Genomic DNA, 22,411 nt, shown 5'->3' with positions numbered 1-22,411 from the left:
ATAGACCTATTCATAGTGAAGCATGAACACAGAACAAGAAATATGCAGTGGTATTTTACAATGTATTCATTAGCAAACTGTTACTTTTGCAATCAAAGCAATATGGTCTAAAAGGACATGAGTAACTTATTATTTTTTTACACTATAGGCCAACACACACACACACACACGCGCGCGCACACAAACACACACACGCGCGCGCGCGCGCACACACACACACACACACACACACACTCACACACACTCACACAGACGCACACACCTGTTTCATCGCTTGTCCTATAAGGCCTACCCTCACACACCATAATGAAAGTGCTCCAGTTTTTCATATGTTTTGCATGTAAATGCATGATTTGATTTGTGATCATTATCTATTTATTTTTTACTTTACTATAATTTTTTGGTTGTTTAATTTAATTGTTTTTGTGTTTTTCTGTGAGCCAAATCGCAATTGGGTCACTTTGTCACTGCCGGCTCTTCTTCTCGTCATCTGACTGGACCCCCTTGACTTCAGTTCCTGTTTGGCGTCGCGACGCAGCAGTCCATGATGATGATGATGATGATGACGATGATGATGATGATGATGATGATGATGATGATCGGAAAGGCAAACTCGGACGTTTATGCGTTTTATGGGAATGCTCACGCGACGACGAGTAACAAAAAATGAATATTGCGGTGATCTTTGACCAGCTATAGGCTACTTTTTAGATTTATTGTTTGGATACAATAGATTTACAGTTATAAATTTGTTATGTTTTGTACACCTGTAAGTGCCTTTCTAAAATCAGGACATTATTTGAAAAACCAATGCACAGACTGTAATGTATATAGGCTACTATGGGAATAAAATGGCTTTTCTCAATATATCTTTTATGTTGTAATTCTTGAATTAATATCTAGTTTTATTTTTTTTAATTATGGTTATAAAGGCCATGGGTGGGTTTTTTTTTCTAGAAACACGCTCTCCTTGCCAAATGTGGACGTGTACGCGTATCAAAAGCGGCCTATTTAGAGTTATTATACTGAACTATTTTGTCCCTTTGTGTCCTTTTCTACTAGGATGCTCTAAACATTTTGTGGCCCGGAATCTCACATCTCCTTTCACATCCTAAATGCGTATCGTGGCTTCTTGACCCTTAGACGTGTTTCTCCATTCGTGGCAAAAATTTATGTGAGAAACACAAATCTGGTGCCGGGGGAAAAAAGGCGAGGATGCCACAAAAACACAAAGTTTTGGGCCAGTTTCTCCGGGCCTTTTATAGACCTTTTTTGTTCTGCGGGACTGGGCCGTAATTTTGAGCGTAAAGCATGAAAAGTGGGGACAAATGAGCAGCGTTCCCTGATGGGACGAGCCACAAAGGAGCAGGGCCGGTCCCCCGCAGGCAGCAATACTGAGACAAGTGTGTCCCACCGCACAAAAAGGACGCAAACGTTTGGAGGCCATATGGTTTTTGAAATTTCCTCACAATTTCAGACAATTTGATGGATTGAGTTAACCCTCCTTTTAAACAGTTTAAGTGAGTGCGAACAAAGGCCATAATGCCTACATAGACTCTCCCTTCATGAGGGCATCTGCGGCTATTAATGTCTAGCCCTTTTCTTCGCCTGGCGTTTTGAACAAGTCAATGAATTACAATGAAACTGCCCCTTTTTGTGAGCCGCTTGTCTTTCTCCGCTTTTTAGCTCTGGAATAATATGTTTGACTTCTGTCCAAGAAGGTTTTCTAAACAAGAAATGGATTTTGTTGGAAGTGTTTTTAATGTTAAGTAGGGAGCCATAAAGAGTTTAGGCTGTGACATTCATGCCAAAGTCTGGTTAGGGAGCCCTTTGTTTGTTTTCTTCTCATCTCTCTTTTTCTCTGCCTCTTTATTTCTTTTGTCTTTAAGGAGTTTAATGAAGCTGAAAACATGGTGATGTGAGAAAGAGGCAGAAGAGGAACTCAAAAGGCTAACTCTCTTTGTTCAAAGAAATGATAAGTAGGGCTGTCTTCTTGTGACTTGTTTAGTGTTTGCTTTTTTTACTTTTTTTTTTTATTCAGGACATCCTGAATACGTTTATAGACCTGTAAGCACTCAATATGACTGAAGCTGTTGTAAATTCTCTGTAGGCAAATTAGTCCTAGTAAAAATTCAGTAAGACTTTAATCCGCCTATTTAGTATTTATAAGCAGTGTTTAATAAATGGCTCATAACACATTATAATGCAGCTGTAAGCAGATTTAAGTGTTTATTAATGTGTCAACAAGGATACCAAGGACCCCCATAATATAACCCCTGTATAATCAGATGATGAATGAAAATATACAGAATACAGTGGCAGTAGTATACAATATATTTCAAATACTGAATATATACACATAAACATATACAAATACTGCTTTAAATATCCTTATATCTGCTTACATCTGCTTTATAATGTTATAAACAATTGAATATAAGTTTATATACCACCTATTAATGCTAAAGGGAGGTAAAGTGTTTGCTCTAATTCACATTTATTAATGTTTATTTAATTCAAGGTAGCCCTTGATTTTAAAGGTACCTCCAAAGAAGAAATACATTTAATGAAATTCATTTATTTTGTAACTTGCAAATGTGAACATGTTAATTAACCCCCCCCCCCCCCCTAAAAACTCATAACTAACTTTGTCTAACCACTCTGTAGGGCTGTGTAATATATCAATATTATATATATATTTATATGAGAATAGAGATCCTCTTAGATTTTGAAAATCATAATATGATGTGTGTTGCCTGCTTTAAACGTTGCATTACAGCGCATTAAGTGATGTAATTTTATGAACACACCAGACTGCATAGCTGTTCTATTAATTGTCCTTCCCCACTTATTATATCCACATTACTGATGATTATTTATAAAAATCTCATTGTGTACTTTGTGAGTGCACCAACCCTACAATATTGCCGCAATATCGATATTACGGTACTACGTCAGAAATATTGTGATATTTGATTTTTCTCCATATGGCCCAGCCTTAACACTGTGTGTGTGTGTGTGTGTGTGTGTGTGTGTGTGTGTGTGTGTGTGTGTGTGTGTGTGTGTGTGTGTGTGTGTGTGTGTGTGTGTGTGTGTCTTCTGAAGCCTATTCTGAATCAAGCATATTTATGAAGGGAGAGAGTGTTAAGGCAGGCTAAGTTTATGGATTCCACTTGCTTATTTTATGAGGGCTTGTCAGGCAGGCCCAGCGATAAGTAATACTACAGTCTGTGGGACCACTTCGTGGTAATTAATCTGGAGGTCTTAAGTGTATTTCAGTATTTCACTTCAAGATGGAAAAAATCACTACTTCAATCGTCCGGAAAATTGAAGTTTGATGCATGAGTCCCTACTGAAACAATAGTACAGCCCTCTCTCTCTCTTCACCCCAGCCCCCCTCCCTCCTTTTTTATACTCACTTCTTCTCTCTCTATTTCATTATTATTTGCACCTTGCAGAAAACAGTTTCAGGTGCAAAGTGTAAATTAATATTTGAGACAGTGGTCGAGTGACAGCATTAAAGACAAGCTTTAAAACAAATTAATTACTTTAATGTTTTCCTTCTCAGAAATAAGAGGAAAAACAGAATCATCATGCATCAACATATTATTATTATAATTTTATTATTATTATTATTCATTTATTATTCATTTATTATTCGTTTATTATTATTATTATTATTATTATTATTATTATTATTATTATTATTATTATCATTAATGAATAAGTACAAAAAAGGGAGATCTGTAAATGACTTTATAGTTGCTTGGATTGGCTGAATTGTAGAGTTTTAATCATAGCCTTCCTGTGGAGCCAGTTAATACTTCAAACTTCAATTTTACGGGCGATTGAACTAAGCATGTTCTTGACAGAATTGATGTATGTATTAATTTCCTTTAACTGTTGATTAATTAGGCTGCGCTGAAGGCTCAAATGGAACAGTTTGTTGAAAAATTTGCATATTAATCAAATTCTAGTTGATCATTCAAATAATCCAGGCTATGTGATTTTGGGGGGATGTAGCTTGAAAACATGTACCAGGGAAATCAGTAAATATACACGTATTTATACTACTACCACTACTGCTGCTGCTGCTGCTGCTGCTGCTGCTGCACGCCCACTGGATTAAAATTCAGACTAAATTGTTCATCCAGTTTAGCTGCATCCAATGCTCTGATGGATTAACAGCATTAAAACAAGTAAACCATTATGCTTTTGTCTTATAAATAAACCAGTGTGTGTGAGAGAGAGAAAGAGATGCAGACATTTCTAATGCACTTTCAACATTTTGGTAATCTTAATTAGGTTTAATTAATAGGCAAATAATTTCAGATTATGGTTAATCTGCCTCACAGTCCTGGTGGCAGCAGCAGTCTTCAGATCCGGCTGATGTAGTTTGGGGGATGATAAATACAGATACAGGCAGCAGAATGATAAAAGGGAACTGCTTTATACATTTGTATTTATATTTATAAAAGTTAAAACAGCTTCCAATTGGACACTGCGAGGCGTCAGGAGAAGGGAAACACAATTCTGCAGTAAACAGTCTGCAGTTTTTACAACTGTGCAAACCACTGTGTCTAAAAAATACAATTATTTTAGCGTTATTTGATGATTCTTGGTCATGGTCAAAACTGCTCCAACATCATGAATGAGAAGAAAATCTACACAGAATATATTAGCAGCAAATACATGATTTCAAAAGAAAAACATTATGGGTAATTATGTGCAGAAAATAAACCAAAAAGGTAAAAAATAATAAAATAGTATGATGATGAGCAGTGGTGGTAAAGTTAAAAGATGTAAGTGATGGAAAACTTAATTTGGATCCAAATCCAAATGACAGACAGACCAAAATATGCTCAGACTGTGACATTAAATGCTGAACAACATTAAAAAAAAAAAGAAAAAAAAAAAAACAGAACGGAAGTGGAAAAGGAAATGCAGATGTTGACAAGCCTCAGACTCAGCTGCTCAGCCGCTGAAGACAGAGATAAGCAGAGACACCTGCTGGTGTTCACAGGACAGTGTACTTCACTACAGCGAGCAGTTAACCAGCCATGGTGTGTGTGTGTGTGTGTGAGTGTGTGTGTGTGTGTGTGTGTGTGTGTGTGTGTGTGTGTGTGTGTGTGTGTGTGTGTGTGTGTGTGTGTGCACGTGTGTTGGCCTATAGCGTAAAAAATAATGCGAGAAAACAGGTTTTTATTCAACTTTTTACATGCTTAATTCCAGTTTTTCCCCGAGAAAAGTGTGAATTTTGTTTTGAAATCTGAATTTTTAAAATGTTTATGTTTAATCTCTCTCTCTCTATCTCTCCATCTCTCCCTCTCTCTCTATCCCCCTCCCTCTCCCTCTCTCTCTATCCCTCTCCCTCTCTCCCCCTCTCTCTCTCTCCCTCTCTCCCTCTCTCCCTCTCTCCCTCTCTCCCTCTCCCTCTCTCTCTCTGTCAGTATAAATGTCTTATGGTATCAGTTTTCTTTTTTTTTCCCTTTTTCTTTTCTTTTTTCTTTCTTTTCTCCTCCCTCTTTCACCCTTACTGGACCCTCACATACTGATGTACAGGCTTGCTATGAAATTAAAGATATATCAGATTATTTCAATTAAATTCTAGCCTATATGTACTATCTAGTGGTGGTGGAAAAAGTACTGACTGAGATCTAATATTTAAGCCAACCAGAAGTAGAAATACCTAAAATTATGCCATGACGAAACATTTGGCATTGAAAACCTTTTTTGTAAAAACTGTGGAAGAATTATAACCAAAATGTAGTTAAAGTATAAATGGAAAAATAACTACCTAAGAATAACAAAAAAAAAAAAAAAACGATGACCTCTCTCAGCTGTTACAACATGGGGTTATATTCATAGAATTGATCATGCAACATGTCAAAGTTGATTTTGTCCTTTATATAATGGCTAGTTAACTCTGTAACAAGGTATTATTTTCTATTAGATGGCCATGTGCCCTTTGTTTGTAAAATCTTGAGCTTTAAAGTAGCTAAGTGGTATAAGTGGTAGTGGGGATAAATGCAGTGTAGCCTAGTAAAATGTGCAATATTTCCCTCTGAAATACAGTGAGGTAGAGAAGAAAAACACTCAGAGCACCATACCTCACAAATATACCTAAGTACAGTTTGTTTGGGTGTTTATTTTATTGTTATTATACAAAGCACCTACAATTATGCTTGGCTTTGGCTTTGTCAGAAATATTGAAGAAAGAAAACAATAAGGCCCTCAGTGCTGCAGAACTGCTGGAGGGTTTTTGCGTCTCTTTAAATAGTCTTCATGTTGTCTTCATCGTCACATTGATCACCTAAAGCAACAGTTGTATATTCACTTACCCATTTCTCCTGAAAAAAGAAAGAAAAAAACCTCTACATGACTGCGGGTCTCATATGCGCAGTCCTGCGCAGCGTCATTGCTCCTCGGCACTCCCCTCTGTCGCGCTGACGTTACGTCATCAGAGTTGGCGGTATTTTGAAAAAGGATCGTTTGTTTGTTGCTGTTGGTTTGTTGCTGTCCGTGTCGCGAAGAGAAACGAACAAAACAGTGACATTTACAAATGATGGTAAGACTACATGTCCTTTGACTAACCTTTGTAATGCAGATATGGACAAACTAATGGGAAGTGCGATGTTTACACATTAATTACAGATAATATCGACCCTGCTAACGTAAATTCAACTTTTAGAGCCATAACTAGCCAACTATGGCAAGCGGTTTTAACATTTAATATCTCTATTCCTATCTGTAATTACATTTTTGATATCCATAACACAATTTCTCCTAGTCAAAAGTAACTTCTTATTAGTCCTAATGATAATTTCAGATATCCAGAATGAAATTCTTCCTATCTACAATTGTCATTTCAGATAAGAATGACATTACAGATATCCAGAATGTTCATTAGATTTCTAAAATGTTATTGTGGATATCTAGAATTAAAAGCTCAATACACATGAACGGCAAAAATAATAATTGAATTATAGCTATTTGCAATACATATCCAGTCTAGCCATTAAATGATGATACAGCCTGCCATATGCCACAGCTAATGAGACCTTACCCATGCACGTACCAACTTTTTCCGTGCTCTACTCAGTATTAAAAAAACATGCCCAAGTCCAAACCAATACCTTTTCTCCTTTTCTGTTTCTGCAGGCAGCATCTGAGCTGTCAGAGGCTGCTCAGAGTGAGCTGATGGACCTGTGTGAGGATCAGTTTGCTCAGATGAAAAAGGTAAACTTGGGTTTTAACCTGACTGTCCTTTTATAAGCAGTTTCTGGATGAGCAGAGAAGGTACAAAGTGCAGACTGTGTGTCTCTGTGTTGCAGCTTCACAATGAGATGATACTGTGTGAGTCAGACTTCTGTGAGAATCCTCAAGAGCAGGTGAGATGATCGGTGTCATACCTGGACTTTTACCTTTATATACATCATCTCCCCGATTGTTCCTGATACACGATAGAAAACCTTAATGTGGGTGTCTCATAAAAAGTTAACATTTTTCACTTTTTGAGGTACCATTGTTACACTATTTTAAAAATTAAATTTTAACAAAATATTTTGAGCAAAATGGTCAAGACAACACTGATTGTCTCTAAAGCTGTAAAAATAGATTGTATAAAAAAAAAATGGACGTAGCCTGGGTCTGATCCAATCATATTCGCCTCCAGGAGTCGCCATCTTGTCAGACTTTGACTCCTCCTCATTTCCTCTTAACAAAAAATGACATTGATGTGACGTTTGGGGGAGGGAGATGCGTCTGTCTGAGTGGCGTTTACTGAATTAGCAACTTTAGCACCACCGGAAGTCATGGTGCAAGTGCAGCAATTTAATCAGCATAACAGAGCTAACAAGGTGTGTTCCTAAACGATCTGTTGGTACAGAGCAAACGATCTTGTAACTTATAGTAACACCACCACATAAATGACAGCAGTCGTGGTCGAGATGTCAGAGTTAGTATGCTAATCCTGACAACTAGCCTCCGAGGTGAGGTGAGGGCCAGTGGCTAACTGTCACTCAAGAGGCAGCGCCCCTCATAATTCATAAACTTTTACAATAAAAACTAGCCTGATACAAAAAAATCCCCCCCCTCAGTGTTGTCATGGAGATATGACCTAAACATACAGACTAGAATGTTTTTTATACCAGGTCTTAAACAGGTTTAAATATGCTGTGAAATCGGTCTGTTTAACATGAGGGTCAATGAGAAACTGCTCTATGGCGCAAACTACTCCTACTGGACACTCAGAGAACTTTTATTTTTGGCACTTCTGTATTAGATCAACCAGGAAGCTGCTGTGGTGGGGGCTTGGCTGTAAATCACTAACATTATCTCTTATTAGCATAATCAAAGGCCTTTACTCCTATTTCTCTGACTCATCAACAATGGAAATGGAGGGAAGGACAGAATACAGAAGAACAGCTTGGACAGCCATAATTAGCTCATCAAACCTGTTAATTCAAGCACCACCAACGTTAAACACTTGACACATTAATGGAAGACTCCATAAAACAAAATGGGAGAGAGCTGTCACATCAGTGGTGCTGCAGATGGCAATAACAAGTACAGCTGTTGTATGTTGTTAATTTATTTATTTTACATATGAAGTTTCTGTTAAGGTTCCATCGTCATATTTTATGACGTCACCACCCTCAGATTAAAATGAGATGCTCTTTTTTTAATTATATCATCTTTCTTAATGTAACTCGTCAGTTTTGTCAAATATATGTAGGCATTAATGGCATAAAATAAGGATTCAATAAAAATCTCGCCCATAGGCCTATAGCAACTTTATGCTATGACAGAAACAATGCTGTGGAGATGTTTAGATCACACAAATTGGAAATAATCCTATGCAGCCACCACTGGAATCTAATTCTGCAAATTGTATAACACTAATATATTAGTGTAGCCTAAACTTTATCTGAAACTGTGCAGAAATTGCGTGTATAAAGGTGCTGTGCTTGAAGTACTGAAAAGCAAGTGGGCTGGGATTGCCTTCACATTGCTCTCACAGACTGTTACCCAAGTTGCCAGATACCAAAGGTTTGGGGCGACCCTCGTCTTACAACACACACAGAAGGAGAGTGACTTCATTCTCTGCTCTGGACACCATTACTCCACTATATCTTTACATTTAAACGATTTAATCGCTGCTATATTAATGCTGTGAATATCAAGAGCAGCTCCTTTAAACGCAATGAACATTCAAACAAAAACAACCGTGCTGAATTGAATGTTGATTTAGAATTTGAATGTCAACATTACGACTAAAGCTTTGAACTATTCTGTAGAGCCCTAATAATGAGCCATATGTTTGTTAAATACATAGAGATAATTTCAAGGTTTGCTCATCCAGGCAGCACACACACTACTCATCAGTCAATTGCATCCCTATGGGTATGACATGAAGAAAACCAATGCCTCGCTGTGACTCGTACCTCATCTCCATTGGTCAAAGTTTTGCTGAACCTGTCCTCGAGCCTTTTAACCAGCTTCCACAAACTAGAACCACCTCATCCTAACCTGTTGTAACTGGATACTAGTTTAGATGCACCGTGTAGGCTCAATCCTTGGCACTGGTGCAGGTTTGAATCTGACCCGCAGTCCTTTGCTGTATGTCACCCCCTCCCTCATCCCCTTTCCGATAATTCTCCAGCTGTTCCAATAATGGCAACAGGAAGCCCTAAAAATATATCGCCAAATCTTTCTAAGGCTTCTTCAAACATTAAAGTATTTTACTACACCAAACTGTGAGAGGAAAGTTTTACATTGCTTTTCTGTCACTTGAAGCTTTATTTTTCATATTCATTAGGCGCTTTACAGCCGACTAACACAAAAACATTTTGCTTCTTCTAAATGAAATGATGATGGTCACATTTTTACAAAATATTGCCTCGTTTTTTTTCATTCATACGATGTGACATGTATGTATGTAAATAACCAATAGCTTAATCCTCCTTCATATACAGTGCCTATAGAAAGTTATGATACCCTTTTGAAATAGTCACTTTTTTAGTTTTACAGCCTGAGATGCATAAAAAATATTTCTCCATCTTGATTTACACATTTTGCCTTGAAACATTCAAGTGAATTATTTTTCTCCGAAATTTCTGAAAATTAATTAAAAATGAAAAACTTCAATAGCAGGGTTGGAAAAGTAATTAGTCCCCAGATCTAATACCTTGAGGCACCTTTTGCTTTAATTACAGCATCAGTCTGTTTGGATTTGTCTCTACCAGCTTTGTGCACCTAGACTGGGAAAATATTTCCCCATTCTTCCTGCAGAACTGTTCGAGTTCAGTCAAATTCTGTGCTGAGCGGCGATGGACTGCACTCTTCAGGTCCATCCACAGATTTTCTGTAGGATTCAGGTCAGGGCTCTGACTCGACCACTCTAGGACATTCACCTTCCTGACCGTTAGCCAATGTGTTGTTTTTATGGACGTGTGTTTTGGGTCGTTGTCATGCTGGAAGGTGAACCACCTGCCCATTTTCAAGTGTCTAACAGAGGGACAAGGGTTTTCCTCAAGAATTTGGGTGGTCTTGGCAAAATCCATTTTCCCTTCAATCCTGACCAGTTGCCCAGTCCCTGCTGAAGAGAAACAAGCCCACAACATGATGCTGCCACCACCACGCTTCACTGTATGGATGGTGTGTTTTGGGTGGTGTGCTGTGTTTGGTTTCCACCAAACATAGCGCTTAAAGTTCAGCCCAAAAAGTTCAACTTTGGTCTTTGATCTAACTAGGGCTGAAACAATGACTCAGGTAACTTACAAAAATGTATCGAGGCAAAATCTCTGCCTCGATGATTAGTTTAATTCCTATCTATCTCTTTTGAAGCATCTTTCCAACCATGATGAATTATTTGTGTTACCATACACTACTAGGCGTGGAATCCTCAAGGCACAGCTGATTTTATTCTGAAGTAAAATCAAAAACACCACAGTTGATGTCAGGTGGAGGCCAATTAACTTGGTGTGTAATCTGGAAGGTGACTGGTTATACCTGAGGATGTTTATAATGGTTATAAAGGGTTTCAACACTTTTCAAACCCTGCTATTCTAGTTTTTCATTTTTTATTAATTTTCAGAAATTTTGAAAAAAACTCACTTGAATGTTGTGAGGCAAAATGTGTAAATCACACTGGAAAATTCTATTTTTTTTTTATTTATTATCATTTCAGGCTGAAAAAAGGGACTATTTCAAAAGGGTATCATGACTTTCTATAGGCACTGTATGTGATACATACGTGATACATACATATGTGATGTTTTCATCTTCTGTGCGTTGTGAATATTCACCTTCTATAGGCAGTAAATCGTTTGATGGTAACAGAAGCTGAAATGAAGCAGTGGCTGACAGTGGAGCCGGAGTGTAAGTCGTCGATTTCTTTCGTGAGAGAAGCCGTAACCGTGAAATATCATAAATCAGTAGCACAGTTTTATGCCACAGTTACAGTTTAATGCCATTCCACACTTTTAAGAAAGAATCACTTTAGCCTGTTGTGGAAGTGATGTGACAAACATTTGAACTGTTTAATCAAGATTCCATTTCAGATTTTGTGTCTTTATCAAATTTGCCATTTCAAGCTTTCAAATGAAATTTAAATAGTTGTTAGTAGCTGCTGTTTCTAATGTTTGATATAACAAAAATAGCATTTTAGAAATGCGTTCATTTGTTTGTTTATTTTGCTCCATCCAGTGCTGGCAACAAATTCAGAAGTTTTACTTAAGGCAGGAAAAGAAGAGGTATGTCTGTGTGTGTGCAATGTTACATTGAAAAATGTATTTCATTGAAATTCCTTATTTAAATGCATTGCCCCGGTTATGTTATCAATTTTTCTACTTTGTTTCCCTGAAGATGCTCAAGCTGTGCTCTGAACTTGAGATGGTGCTTTCTTGCCATGAAGCAAAGAGAGACAAACTGAAAGAAACTAAAGAACTGTACGTAAACCTTTTAGTCGTAGTTCAGACTTACTGTCCTTTCTGACCACATTAATGCTTTTCAGAAGTGAATGGAATACACATATCATTTGTTGTGCTTTGTGTATTGTTCTGAAAGCTTGTGTTTTTTTTAGTGAACTGAAGTGGTTGGAAGAGAAAAAACAGGCATTGAAAGCTGCCAATGACCATGTTGAACGATTTCAAATGGAAAAGGAAAAACTATCAGAGCACAGGTGAATGCCATGTCAAAGTCACACTAAACTAGAGGAGTGTCTCCACAGGAGGGCAGCAAGTGAAGAGTAACAGAAATATATGAATACGCTCAAATTCTACCTTAGTAACTTATGTATACACTAAAATGTGTGTATGTGTTGGCATGCATTCCACAGTGTATTTCAAGACACCAAGGCAAAAATTCACAAAATAAAGGTGTACCATGAAAGGTTGATGGAGTGTCTGGCGGACATACTGGAGGAGCACGTCCCTCACCCTCAGAATGAACCCAGTACAAACAAGAACAAGAAGGTGCAGTGGCCTATTCTGTATTTTACGGTTTTCTGTGCTTTTGTAGCCTGTTCATGTAAAACCGATGCTGTTGCTACACCAGTGCAGCTAACCATCTTTTGTTTTCATTTTCCAGAACGTTGCCCAGGATTTGGATGAAGACTTGATTTCACTAAGTGGAATTCTTGAGGTGGGTTTAGAGCTGGCGTCTTCTGATCACTTGGTCGATATGCTCTTCCGCAACCAAATTCTCCGGATCTCCCTGTACCGCATATGCACCACTATCGAGCTGCTCTCACACCTGGTGTAGCCAGTGTTTCAGCAGCCGCTCCACGAATGGTTCGCATACATGTTCAGTGTAGGCTGCCTGTAGCCCGTCCATGTTAGGGGGGAATTTGTTTGGATGCAAGAATAGAAGACAAAGTGCCAGAGTCTCATATATCTTATGCTCAAGGAGTTCATTAATACTTGATCAAGGAGAACAGAGGAGTCGTCAACACGATGTAGTGTGTGAAGCCACCCCAGTTCTAAGGCTCAGACAGCAAAGCTCAGATTTTTATACTAGAAGGTGGACCGAGACAGCAAGAGGAGATGTGCTAACATCCAACTGGCTATAATGCATAAACCTGACATTAACTTATAAAAACTGTCTAGGGGAATGAAATTTTATCCAACACTCCAGACACACGCACAGAGCGGAGCAGAGGTGAATTGAAGATAACATCGCTGGTGCAAGTTACAAACGGACTCAAATTACTTAAATATAACGGTAGATTGCTTTCAGAGTTCTAATCTGTCAAGACGACCTACAGCCTTTTCGATGGAAAATATTCACTTAACTCTGATACACTTAAAACAGCAAATACAGGAATACTTAATCAGTGTTAATATACATTCTATCATTGTCCATGAAAAAAAATCTGAAATATTAATAAATAGGATGATTGGTCAGACTGCGTTGTGTTTCAACACCCGGTGTGTTTCTTATACATTTTAGTGTGCCATATGAAAAGTGTAAGAATTGCTTTAAGTAAAAGTACTAATGCCACACTAATAATACTCCACTATAAGTAAAAGTCACTTGCAGTGGAAATGTTACTTACGTAAAAGTATGTAAATGAATTGGAATATCTTCTTAAAAAGTGAAAGTACTTAATGCTGAAAAATGTATCTTGTGACTGTTGTAATATTAAATGTTATCTCATTAGATCATTATTATTCAGGCATCAATGTAAAAGAAGGATTTATTGTTGAAACTAATCAATGAATTGAGAAAATAGTTGACAGATTATTCAATAGTAAAAGTGATCATTAATTGCAGCCCTTATTTCAATCTTCAATTGTTATTGTTTTTCATTCTCAACTCATATCTTAAAATGTTATAGTATTCTGTTGGTCATGGCACATACCATGTGCAAAAAAACATCCAGTCTTCTAGTGTGGGGTGGCCCCTTTGTCACGTCATCTCTCTCTCCTAGCATCTCTTCCATTATAAATTGTCAGATACATACTGGAAAATACAAACTAAAATGTTTTAAACTCTCAGTGTAAATCCCTGCCTGCATACTTTATAACTTGTATTACCTTTTAGCATTTCTAAACCCCAGTCTCCCACGGTCTTCTGTACCCCCACAGCTGCTCATGAACAAGATCCTGAAGACACCGCACGACCCCTACGTGATAATAGACAACACATTCTGGCCACCGTACATAGAGATGCTGCTCCGCTATGGCATTGCAGTAAGGCACCATGAAAATAACTTCAAGATCCGCCTGGAAACCTTTTTTTAAGCATCTCAAGCACCACTTATCTGCTAGTGTTTCTTATTTGAGTCTGCTTGTATAGTGCTATCATGTATATTTATGTGAGCTGATATGAAGAATAACTGCTGGGAAAACTATGGAGCTAGTGATTTACTGTAGTGTGCATTATTATTGAAGAAGACAGCAACATTTTAGTTATAAAAGTATGGAGATATATTAGAAATACATTTATTTTCTTTCTTTCTTTTTACAAAGCACTCTCAATTTTATGTAAACTCATTTTATTACCCAATACAGTTGAAAGACTTCTCTTAACTACAAATATACATTATATTTCCTTTGATCCTATTTTCATAGCTGCTTGCCGTGGCAAGGTTTAATCAGCAACAAGTAATGTTTGTATTTATGACTTTAAATATGGTTTTATTTAAAGTTGTTCAAATTGCTTAAAATGTAACTTAGTGCAGATGTCACATACCCAAATGGTGTACTGTGTATGTACATTTTGTCAATTTGTTTGTTGTTTATATTTTCTTGTTCAATAAACTTGGGAACTGTAGAGACGTGTTGTTGGATTAAGGAAAAACTAAACACATATAATCAATAATCTTTCATTTTCTTCTCATTATTGATGTACAATAGTCCACCAGTAAAACCAGTCAGAATCATTAATGTCAGTCGGTGGATAACTTCAGTGCACATAATGATTTTTATATATAAATGGGAAAATGTAAAAAATGTTGGTTTTTTTTTAGATTAAATTATCTTTTTTTTTTAGGTCATATATACTATATGTAGAAATTTTAGTTTCAGAAAAAGTAGGATATTGATACAAATAAGAGAATACGTGGATAATACCAGTGTGTACATTATACACAACAAAAATATAGCTAAACCATATATATATATATATATATATATATATGTATATATATATATATATGGTATATACACTGGAACAAAGTAATTATACTTTATTTATTCAGAAATACTCTTACTATACTTTATTTTTTTTTGTTCAGTTCAGCTTTTCAAAAATGTAAACACAAACATTCTAAATGTGTCCAAGTTTGATTCCTGTAGCGAGGACAATGACCAAGGCTGTTGCCTAGCAATGGAATTCCATTAAAAAGGTCTATAACACTTCTATACAAGCATGTATTTTTTAATAACCAGGGCACTTCAACAAAAACCTTTATTTTGTGAAAAACACAATGAGAATAATTTGATAACAGTAACCATTATGTCAGATGAGAAGATTTCAACAGTTTTCTCACCATATAAGACAATTCGTCAAAAAATGTCACATATACTGTTACAAAATAATTTCCCAGTCTGGGATCATTAAAGTAATTCTATTCTATATGTGTTGTCTGGACAACACGGGCAAATGAGTCCATGCACACACTGAATTCTGTAAAACTCAATTCATAAGAAACCTTGTGCGTCATACGACGTCAGAGCTGTCGTCCAATCCGGTTCATCCGCCGCGTCAGCTTTAGAATTCCTGTGGGCGGAGAAGGGGATTCCGGTTCCGGGTGTTTTCATATCCCACTCGGAGGCGTTCATCACTCTCGATTATGGTCTTTTATCAGAAACGTATTTTTGATTGACGACTGATTAACAGTAAAGTTCTTTTTTATTAAGTAAGTCCGACTAAAGCCGTGAATATGGCGACCCGCTCGGAGAGAGAGAAGGCCCAGAAACTCAATGAGCAGCACCAGGCCATCCTGTCCAAAATGCTGAGAGAGGAAGACAACAAGTACTGCGCCGACTGCGAGGCGAAAGGTGCGATATTCACACTCTCCGTCATTTTTCAATTTAACCACCCAAAGTTAACATTTATACTCAAAATCCGCCGCTGACTGATAATGTAGCATATGCGTTGGTGAGCTAAGCTAACTGGTTCAGGCTAGTCTGCTGACATTTCTTCCCCTTAAGCTAAACTAAGTGGCTAACTAGCAAGCTAACTTCTCTAAATCTACATAAGCTCCCCACAGTGCCTCTCTCTCACCGCCGCCTCGAGCTGTTCTCTCGGGCTTCAAAAGCGTTTATCAAACTGTGGCAGGTCCTTCACATGGACTTCTCTTTTATTTTCATGTCGGCTCATTGGTAAAGAGCTTGGCACTTACAAAAAACTACAATGGTTGTTTTCCCTCAGAAATCTCCCGATATAAGCATATCACAATCTTGTTTGTTTGTTTGTTTGTTTTGCTTTGTTAGGTCCAAGATGGGCATCCTGGAATCTGGGAGTATTTATCTGCATCCGGTGTGCTGGCATCCACAGGAACCTTGGAGTACACATATCTAGGGTCAAATCTGTCAACCTGGACCAATGGACCTCAGAACAAATCCAGGTACTGTTTTGTTCTTCATGGACTTTGGTTGAACTACAGAAGAAGACTCCTTTTATTGCCTGAATACTAAATCAGTGGAAGTAGCCTCATTTTGGTGGGACATTATTCCAAGGTTTTTTGTTGTTGTATGGGGCCTGAGGTTGATAAAACATCCTTTAACTTTGTCATAACAGTCTAACCTTTTCATTTGAATGCTTTAGACCTGTGACGATATCGCAAATTCCCATTATAAAGGGTCACTCTAGCAAAATGTAGCACTGCATGCTGCACTGCTTTTAGTTCCTATTGTGGTTCAAGCTTCACACCTACACTTCCCATAATGCTGCATGATGTCAGTCATTTGGAAGTTACCATAATTACCTGTTTAAATTGCAAATTGCTGTTAATGTGAAGATCCCGGTCTTAATTACAACTGGAAGACACTTTTTTAGAAAGCTCAAATATTGCATTACGTTTAATACAAAATTGCCCGAAAATGAATATAAATGTCACTCAGCCCATCTGGTATACGCCTACCCTAGTTTGTAACACAGGCTTTCTTTTAAATTTAAGCTCTTTAATCCAATCCATGTACAAGAAAATGTGTTTATATTATTATTTACCACTCTATCTTTCCTTGTTTCAGAGTATGCAGGATATGGGTAACACCAGGGCCAGGCAGCTTTATGAAGGCAACCTTCCAGAAAGCTTCAGAAGACCTCAAACAGACCAGTATCCTTCCCTATCAGCAGATATCAATTAAAATAACTTAAATGTGCCATACTGTGTATATTTTATATACTTTCATTTTTTTGGCTTGCTTGTTGTCTGTTTTTTTCTTAACCTTGACCCTTGTAGAGCTGTGGAGTTCTTCATCAGGGATAAATATGAGAAGAAGAAATACTACAGCAAAAATGTGACCAATGGGAGCAGTGTATGTATCTTACTATGTATGACTCTTATGTACATGCTTTTAAAAGTAGTGTACACACTTGTACAGACAAGATGTTTAAGCTTATATCAGACCTTCGTTTTGAGTTTATTTTTGTTTATTTTTCAGCCAAAAGATGGTAAAAAAGAGAGGGAGCCAGACAGAGGAAGCAAGGTGTCATCCTTCACCAAGGTATGTATAGCACTCGCATTGCCCCATGATTAGCTTGCACTATAAACTTGAGAGCCTTGATGTGTAAATCTATTTATTTATTCATTATCTATTTCTTATTGTGACTTGCTGCAACCTCCGATTGCCCATGCCAACCTGTGGTACTGACAGTGTGGATGCTGTATGTGCTTTTGTAGTCTGTGACTGAGGCTGCAAACTGAATTGCCCTGCAGGAATAAATAAAGTTGTTTGAATTGAATAGAATAGAGTTGTACGTATAAACATGCTCCTGAGCATTGTTTTTGTCCCATATTGAGTTAGCTCTACTTGCTTAAATGGTTTATTTGAACTAATGAGCCTATTAATGCCATTTTGAGACGTCAGCATTATGGGAGGATGCCTTCAACCAGCTAAACCAACTTACGGGGTTAGAACAACTTTTGTATATATTGCAGGCTCTTACATCCCACTACTCCTACCACCAACGAGTAAAACATTTATCAGATTTTTCATTTTGGACGATCGATAAGCAAGTGTAACTGTGATGCCTGAATGTTTTCACAACTCTGCTGCAAGTTAAAGCATACAGCAACACAACAACAGCAACAACGCAGACTAAACAGAGACAATGCAGATAACAGTGTTAAATAAATGTTCATTTAAGTTCACCAATTTTGTCTCATTTCTTCTTATTATTATTAAATTGGGGTAATAAATCTGCATTCAAAAACATGATATCATTAATATATAATATTATACATCAGCCATGGCCGCCCTGCTCTCTAAATATCAGCATCGCACTTTTGAAAAAAAAAAACCCACAACACTAAATTTAACTTCTTAACTTTTTTAAAGAGTGAAGAGCCCAGGCCAGTTCCCAAAATCAGCCCTGCTAAGACTTCAGAACCCTCTGTGAATCTACTAGGTCTTGGTGAGTATCTCTGTGTTTTTTGTGTTACTGGAAATATTTGTATATAAACAAACCTTTTAGTTTCTGTTGTGTGTCTTTTTAAATGTTTAAGTTATCCTGCTGAGAGCCAACTGAAATTTCCTCATGCATTGGTGTGATGACAATAAATATTCATTCATTCATGAATATTCTGACTGATTTATGAAATCAGGCGTAATAAGGTTTCCGAATGTAATTGTTTTCCTTTTTATTGTCAGTTCTGCAGATCTAATAAATGATTGAATAACTATAAAGTCATTGAGCTGGGACTTATGGCTTTACTGTACTGTCATTTTAGATTACTGATATTTAGTGTATTTAATTCTACTGTTTATATGATAAGTTGCCTATAACTCTTGCTTGCTGTAGCATGCTGGAGCTGTGGTGCTTAATGGCAGTGATTGTATACCTGCACTGAACTGAGACGTTGTGGTCCTGTGAGGCGGAGAGCTAAACCACGACTTTCTCATTCTTAAAAGTGTCATCTTTAACAAGCTCAGTATTCCCCTTCTAGTTAGTGTCTAGCACCTGTGTAATATAGGAGTCGTTGAATGGACATGAATATCCTGTTTATGATCATATGCAGGATATATATATATGATACATTTCAGTACTTCTGTTTCTGGTAACTGCATTCTAATTACACAGGCGCTGTTTTACAGAAACAGACCAGCAACAGGAAATATGAAACACTACAGTCTACATTTACTACCAATTCATAACTTTACTGCTAACTTCTTCACTGCTCTAATCACCAACTACAGCTGTATGCTCTGAGTTCATCCCCACAGTACGAACACACACACACACACACACACACACACACAATGTACTACGTACTACGTACTGAGCTATTCCTGAAAGGAGCTATGCTATAACTTCTTCCGCATTGGTGCCAGCCTGTCACTGTCACTAACACCGTTTAGGACAAGTGGATGAAGCTGCAACCTCTTTCATTTACAAAAGACAAAAATTCAGTTTCTACATCAGTTGTGAGACACTTTCACTGCCGTATACTGTACTACTGTATATCTGTTGCGTTACGTAACTTAACTGAAGCCACAACTGCTGCGATAGTCAGTGACACTCAATAAAGGGGATAAGGTGTATACATGCAGCAGTATGCCAGTTTCTTTTGGAGGACTCCAGGTAGCATATTTGGGTTTCTCATAGACAGGATAAGGGCTTATCCAGGTTTCTGAGAAACAGGATATGGTGTTTACATAGTTAAACTAAAAAGGAGACTTCCATAACAAGATCATAAACGGGTTATTCATGTTCATGTAAACACACTCACTTAGACTATACATTCCCTTTACTTTCATCTAGCAGGCAGCAGACGAACCAATCTCTGATTTAGCCCTGCTATCTGTCAGAACTGTGATGAAGTTTGAGGCAAATAACATTCTCCTGCTACTCTACATTAAAAACTTTTCACCAGTGGACCACTGCAAGGGTTTTTTGTGAGTTAGCCAGAGGAAGTGCTAAAGCTGCTGACTCAGTCGCGGAGGTTTGCAACTAACCGGAAACTTCTACATTTACCATTTACCTTATTTCTTTGGAGGACCAGCCTTAAATATTGCAAGAAACAAACCGTAAAAAACATACAGTGAATTGATTAGATGTGAAAGTTTCACACATGATCACAGTTGCTCACAGCATGTCACATGTATGCCAGCCTCATGGAAGGCGTTCTCTTCATGGATCCGTTGCTGGATCACTTACAGCAGGCCTCGCAGTTCACAAGTGGCAGTTACTCTGATATTTCTGTGTTGATATACTAGTTGGGCTTCTAATTAAAATGTGTTTCTCATGATCAAATGATGGGATAGAAGTTCAGCTTATTGTTTGTCTGTTAATGAGATAGCTCCGACAATATTGAGTGAACATGGATACCGAGGAATAATGTATGTTATCACTTCATTACAGCAATTTCATTCACAATTTAAAGATGACATATTTATGATACTGATTGGCTTGTAGGGGCATTGCATTATTTGTTGTTTTAGTTTTGTGGTCAATGAGCTATTGTGGGTAATCTGATACATTTTTTGCTGTACTAAGAGTTGTGCTTACTGTGCGAGCAATTCTGCAGCTGTGGGAGGGCATTGCAGTTAAATAAATGCAAAGACAACACATATTCTCACTGATGTGAGAGCAACATAAGCTGTGTTTGTTTTGTTTACCTTTCATAAGTTCTAAGTGAATTCACGTGGAATATCGTTGAAAGGTTGTCAGTGAGTTATGATGCATTCTGTTGAAATGGTCTCACAGTATTGTTTTCTCTAACTGTGTAAGCTTATTTCCCACCCGTAAACCAGTTTTTCCACCTTTCTGTCACAGACGTACCAGCAGCTGCATCAACTAACAATGGTAGCACAAGCACAATCCAGAACAACAATGACCTGGATATATTTGGCCCTATGGTATCCAACCCCCTCCCTGCTTCCTCATCGGCAGCTCAGTTTTCTCAGGTAACTCTCTCCCCCCTCCCTCCAGATTTAGTGCTCATTTCTGCTCTGAAGACCTCGACCATCATGGTTATCTAGTTGTAAAACTGAAATTAATTGTGCTGCAGAAAATAAAAACTTGAATGATAACTACCCGCATCAACAGCCCACAAGACAGCAGCACCAATACTGAGAGAAAGGGAAAGGGAGCCTCACAGAAAATAGATGCAGAAGCAGCAGCAGCGTCATCATCATCTTGCTAAACATTTAAAGAAAGAAAGAAGAGAGATAGATAGTTTGTTATTTTATTTATGGTTATTTGTCTTAACTTGCACCATTAAAAGTATCAAATCAGTGACAAGCAGATCTTGTGCAACCACCACTGGATTACTTCAATACTGAAGGAAGCTTAAAAAAAAGTGGTGATTGTTGGTCAAGTTGTGAAGTGAAAATGAGGATCTTCATTTAGGGTTTTTTGGGTCAATACTTTTTTGATACAGACCAAACATGTTAATTACCAAAAGCTGGCATCAAATATCTGCATGGAAACCATAAAATCATGTTTTATGAAACATGTATTTCACAGCTAGAGTCCAACCGATATAGATTTTTGAGGCCGATGCTGATTTTAGAGGGAGAAAATTCACCGATATGGCGGCACATTTAGTGACATTCAATACCTGACCATTTAAATAAAGGATAGATAAACATGATATAAAATACTAAATTGTACAGTATGTCCAGTATGAGTCAGTTGTTGACCATTAAATAAAGATGGCTGAATAACTATTTACATAAATAGCTATATGACACAATTTTCTGTAAAAGAGGTTTTCATATTGATGCATGTGAATAACTTGTACACCGATACCTATAGATGCCGATATGATCGGCCAGGACAGGTAGCGCTGGTAAAATGACTTGTTGCTAGGGAATTAAATTACTACCTTGCCCAATGGCTGTACCAGTTACGAACAGCCTAATAACAGACCTCAACTGATCTACAGGATATTATTATGCAGGACAGGTCAACATCACTCCATTGATACATGGATAAAGTATTTAACCATTGTGTCAAATTTGGCAAACAATAGCAGATGGATCTTTTCCAGTATGGCAAACAGATTTTAAACTTTAATGACATGTAATTTATTATTATGGAACCTTTTGTTGATGATAATTTAACGGTTCAATTGAAACCTGTTCTGTCAGGTCGGCACCAAGGGAGCGAACCGAGCACTAGCGGGTGCACAAAGGACTATTTCCTTTTTCCAAACTGTACAGGATTTGAGCTGCTAAGGTTTCATATGAACTTTAAACAAGTGAATCACTTTTATTTCATTCTTTCATCAACA

General features: G+C 37.5%; 2 protein-coding genes across 2 annotated transcripts in view; both read left to right on the top strand.

Moving 5' to 3' along the window:
• Nucleotides 1-6,485: 6,485 nt before the first annotated feature.
• On the top strand, nucleotides 6,486-14,574 carry cenpk (centromere protein K). Its single transcript, XM_083923127.1, has 10 exons — nucleotides 6,486-6,568; nucleotides 7,162-7,239; nucleotides 7,335-7,391; nucleotides 11,319-11,382; nucleotides 11,710-11,756; nucleotides 11,869-11,951; nucleotides 12,086-12,184; nucleotides 12,341-12,476; nucleotides 12,592-12,645; nucleotides 14,091-14,574. The coding sequence occupies exons 1-10, from the start codon at nucleotides 6,563-6,565 to the stop codon at nucleotides 14,244-14,246; spliced, it is 780 nt and encodes a 259-aa protein (XP_083779253.1). The 5' UTR covers nucleotides 6,486-6,562; the 3' UTR covers nucleotides 14,247-14,574.
• Nucleotides 14,575-15,746: 1,172 nt separating this feature from the next.
• The window catches only part of LOC310953842 (stromal membrane-associated protein 1-like), an 11,190-nt gene continuing 4,525 nt past the window's right edge, over nucleotides 15,747-22,411 (top strand). The window contains exons 1-7 of the mRNA XM_083923074.1: nucleotides 15,747-16,007; nucleotides 16,443-16,576; nucleotides 17,202-17,287; nucleotides 17,414-17,489; nucleotides 17,616-17,678; nucleotides 18,513-18,588; nucleotides 20,950-21,080. Of these exons, the coding sequence (XP_083779200.1) occupies nucleotides 15,890-16,007; nucleotides 16,443-16,576; nucleotides 17,202-17,287; nucleotides 17,414-17,489; nucleotides 17,616-17,678; nucleotides 18,513-18,588; nucleotides 20,950-21,080 (684 nt within the window). The 5' untranslated portion in view covers nucleotides 15,747-15,889. The remainder of the gene's footprint in view (nucleotides 16,008-16,442; nucleotides 16,577-17,201; nucleotides 17,288-17,413; nucleotides 17,490-17,615; nucleotides 17,679-18,512; nucleotides 18,589-20,949; nucleotides 21,081-22,411) is intronic.

This window comes from Echiichthys vipera (genome assembly GCF_963691815.1).
Source record: "Echiichthys vipera genome assembly, chromosome: 2".
Taxonomy (NCBI): Eukaryota; Metazoa; Chordata; class Actinopteri; order Perciformes; family Trachinidae; genus Echiichthys; species Echiichthys vipera.
This window is presented reverse-complemented; position numbering and strand designations above follow the sequence as displayed.

What these genes read in the sequence shown, in the direction of transcription:
- cenpk (XM_083923127.1), top strand. An exon ending in GTGAGAATCCTCAAGAGCAG is followed by an intron (nt 7,392 to 11,318) that starts GTGAGATGATCG and finishes CACCTTCTATAG; the next exon opens with GCAGTAAATCGTTTGATGGT. An exon ending in GCTGACAGTGGAGCCGGAGT is followed by an intron (nt 11,383 to 11,709) that starts GTAAGTCGTCGA and finishes TGCTCCATCCAG; the next exon opens with TGCTGGCAACAAATTCAGAA.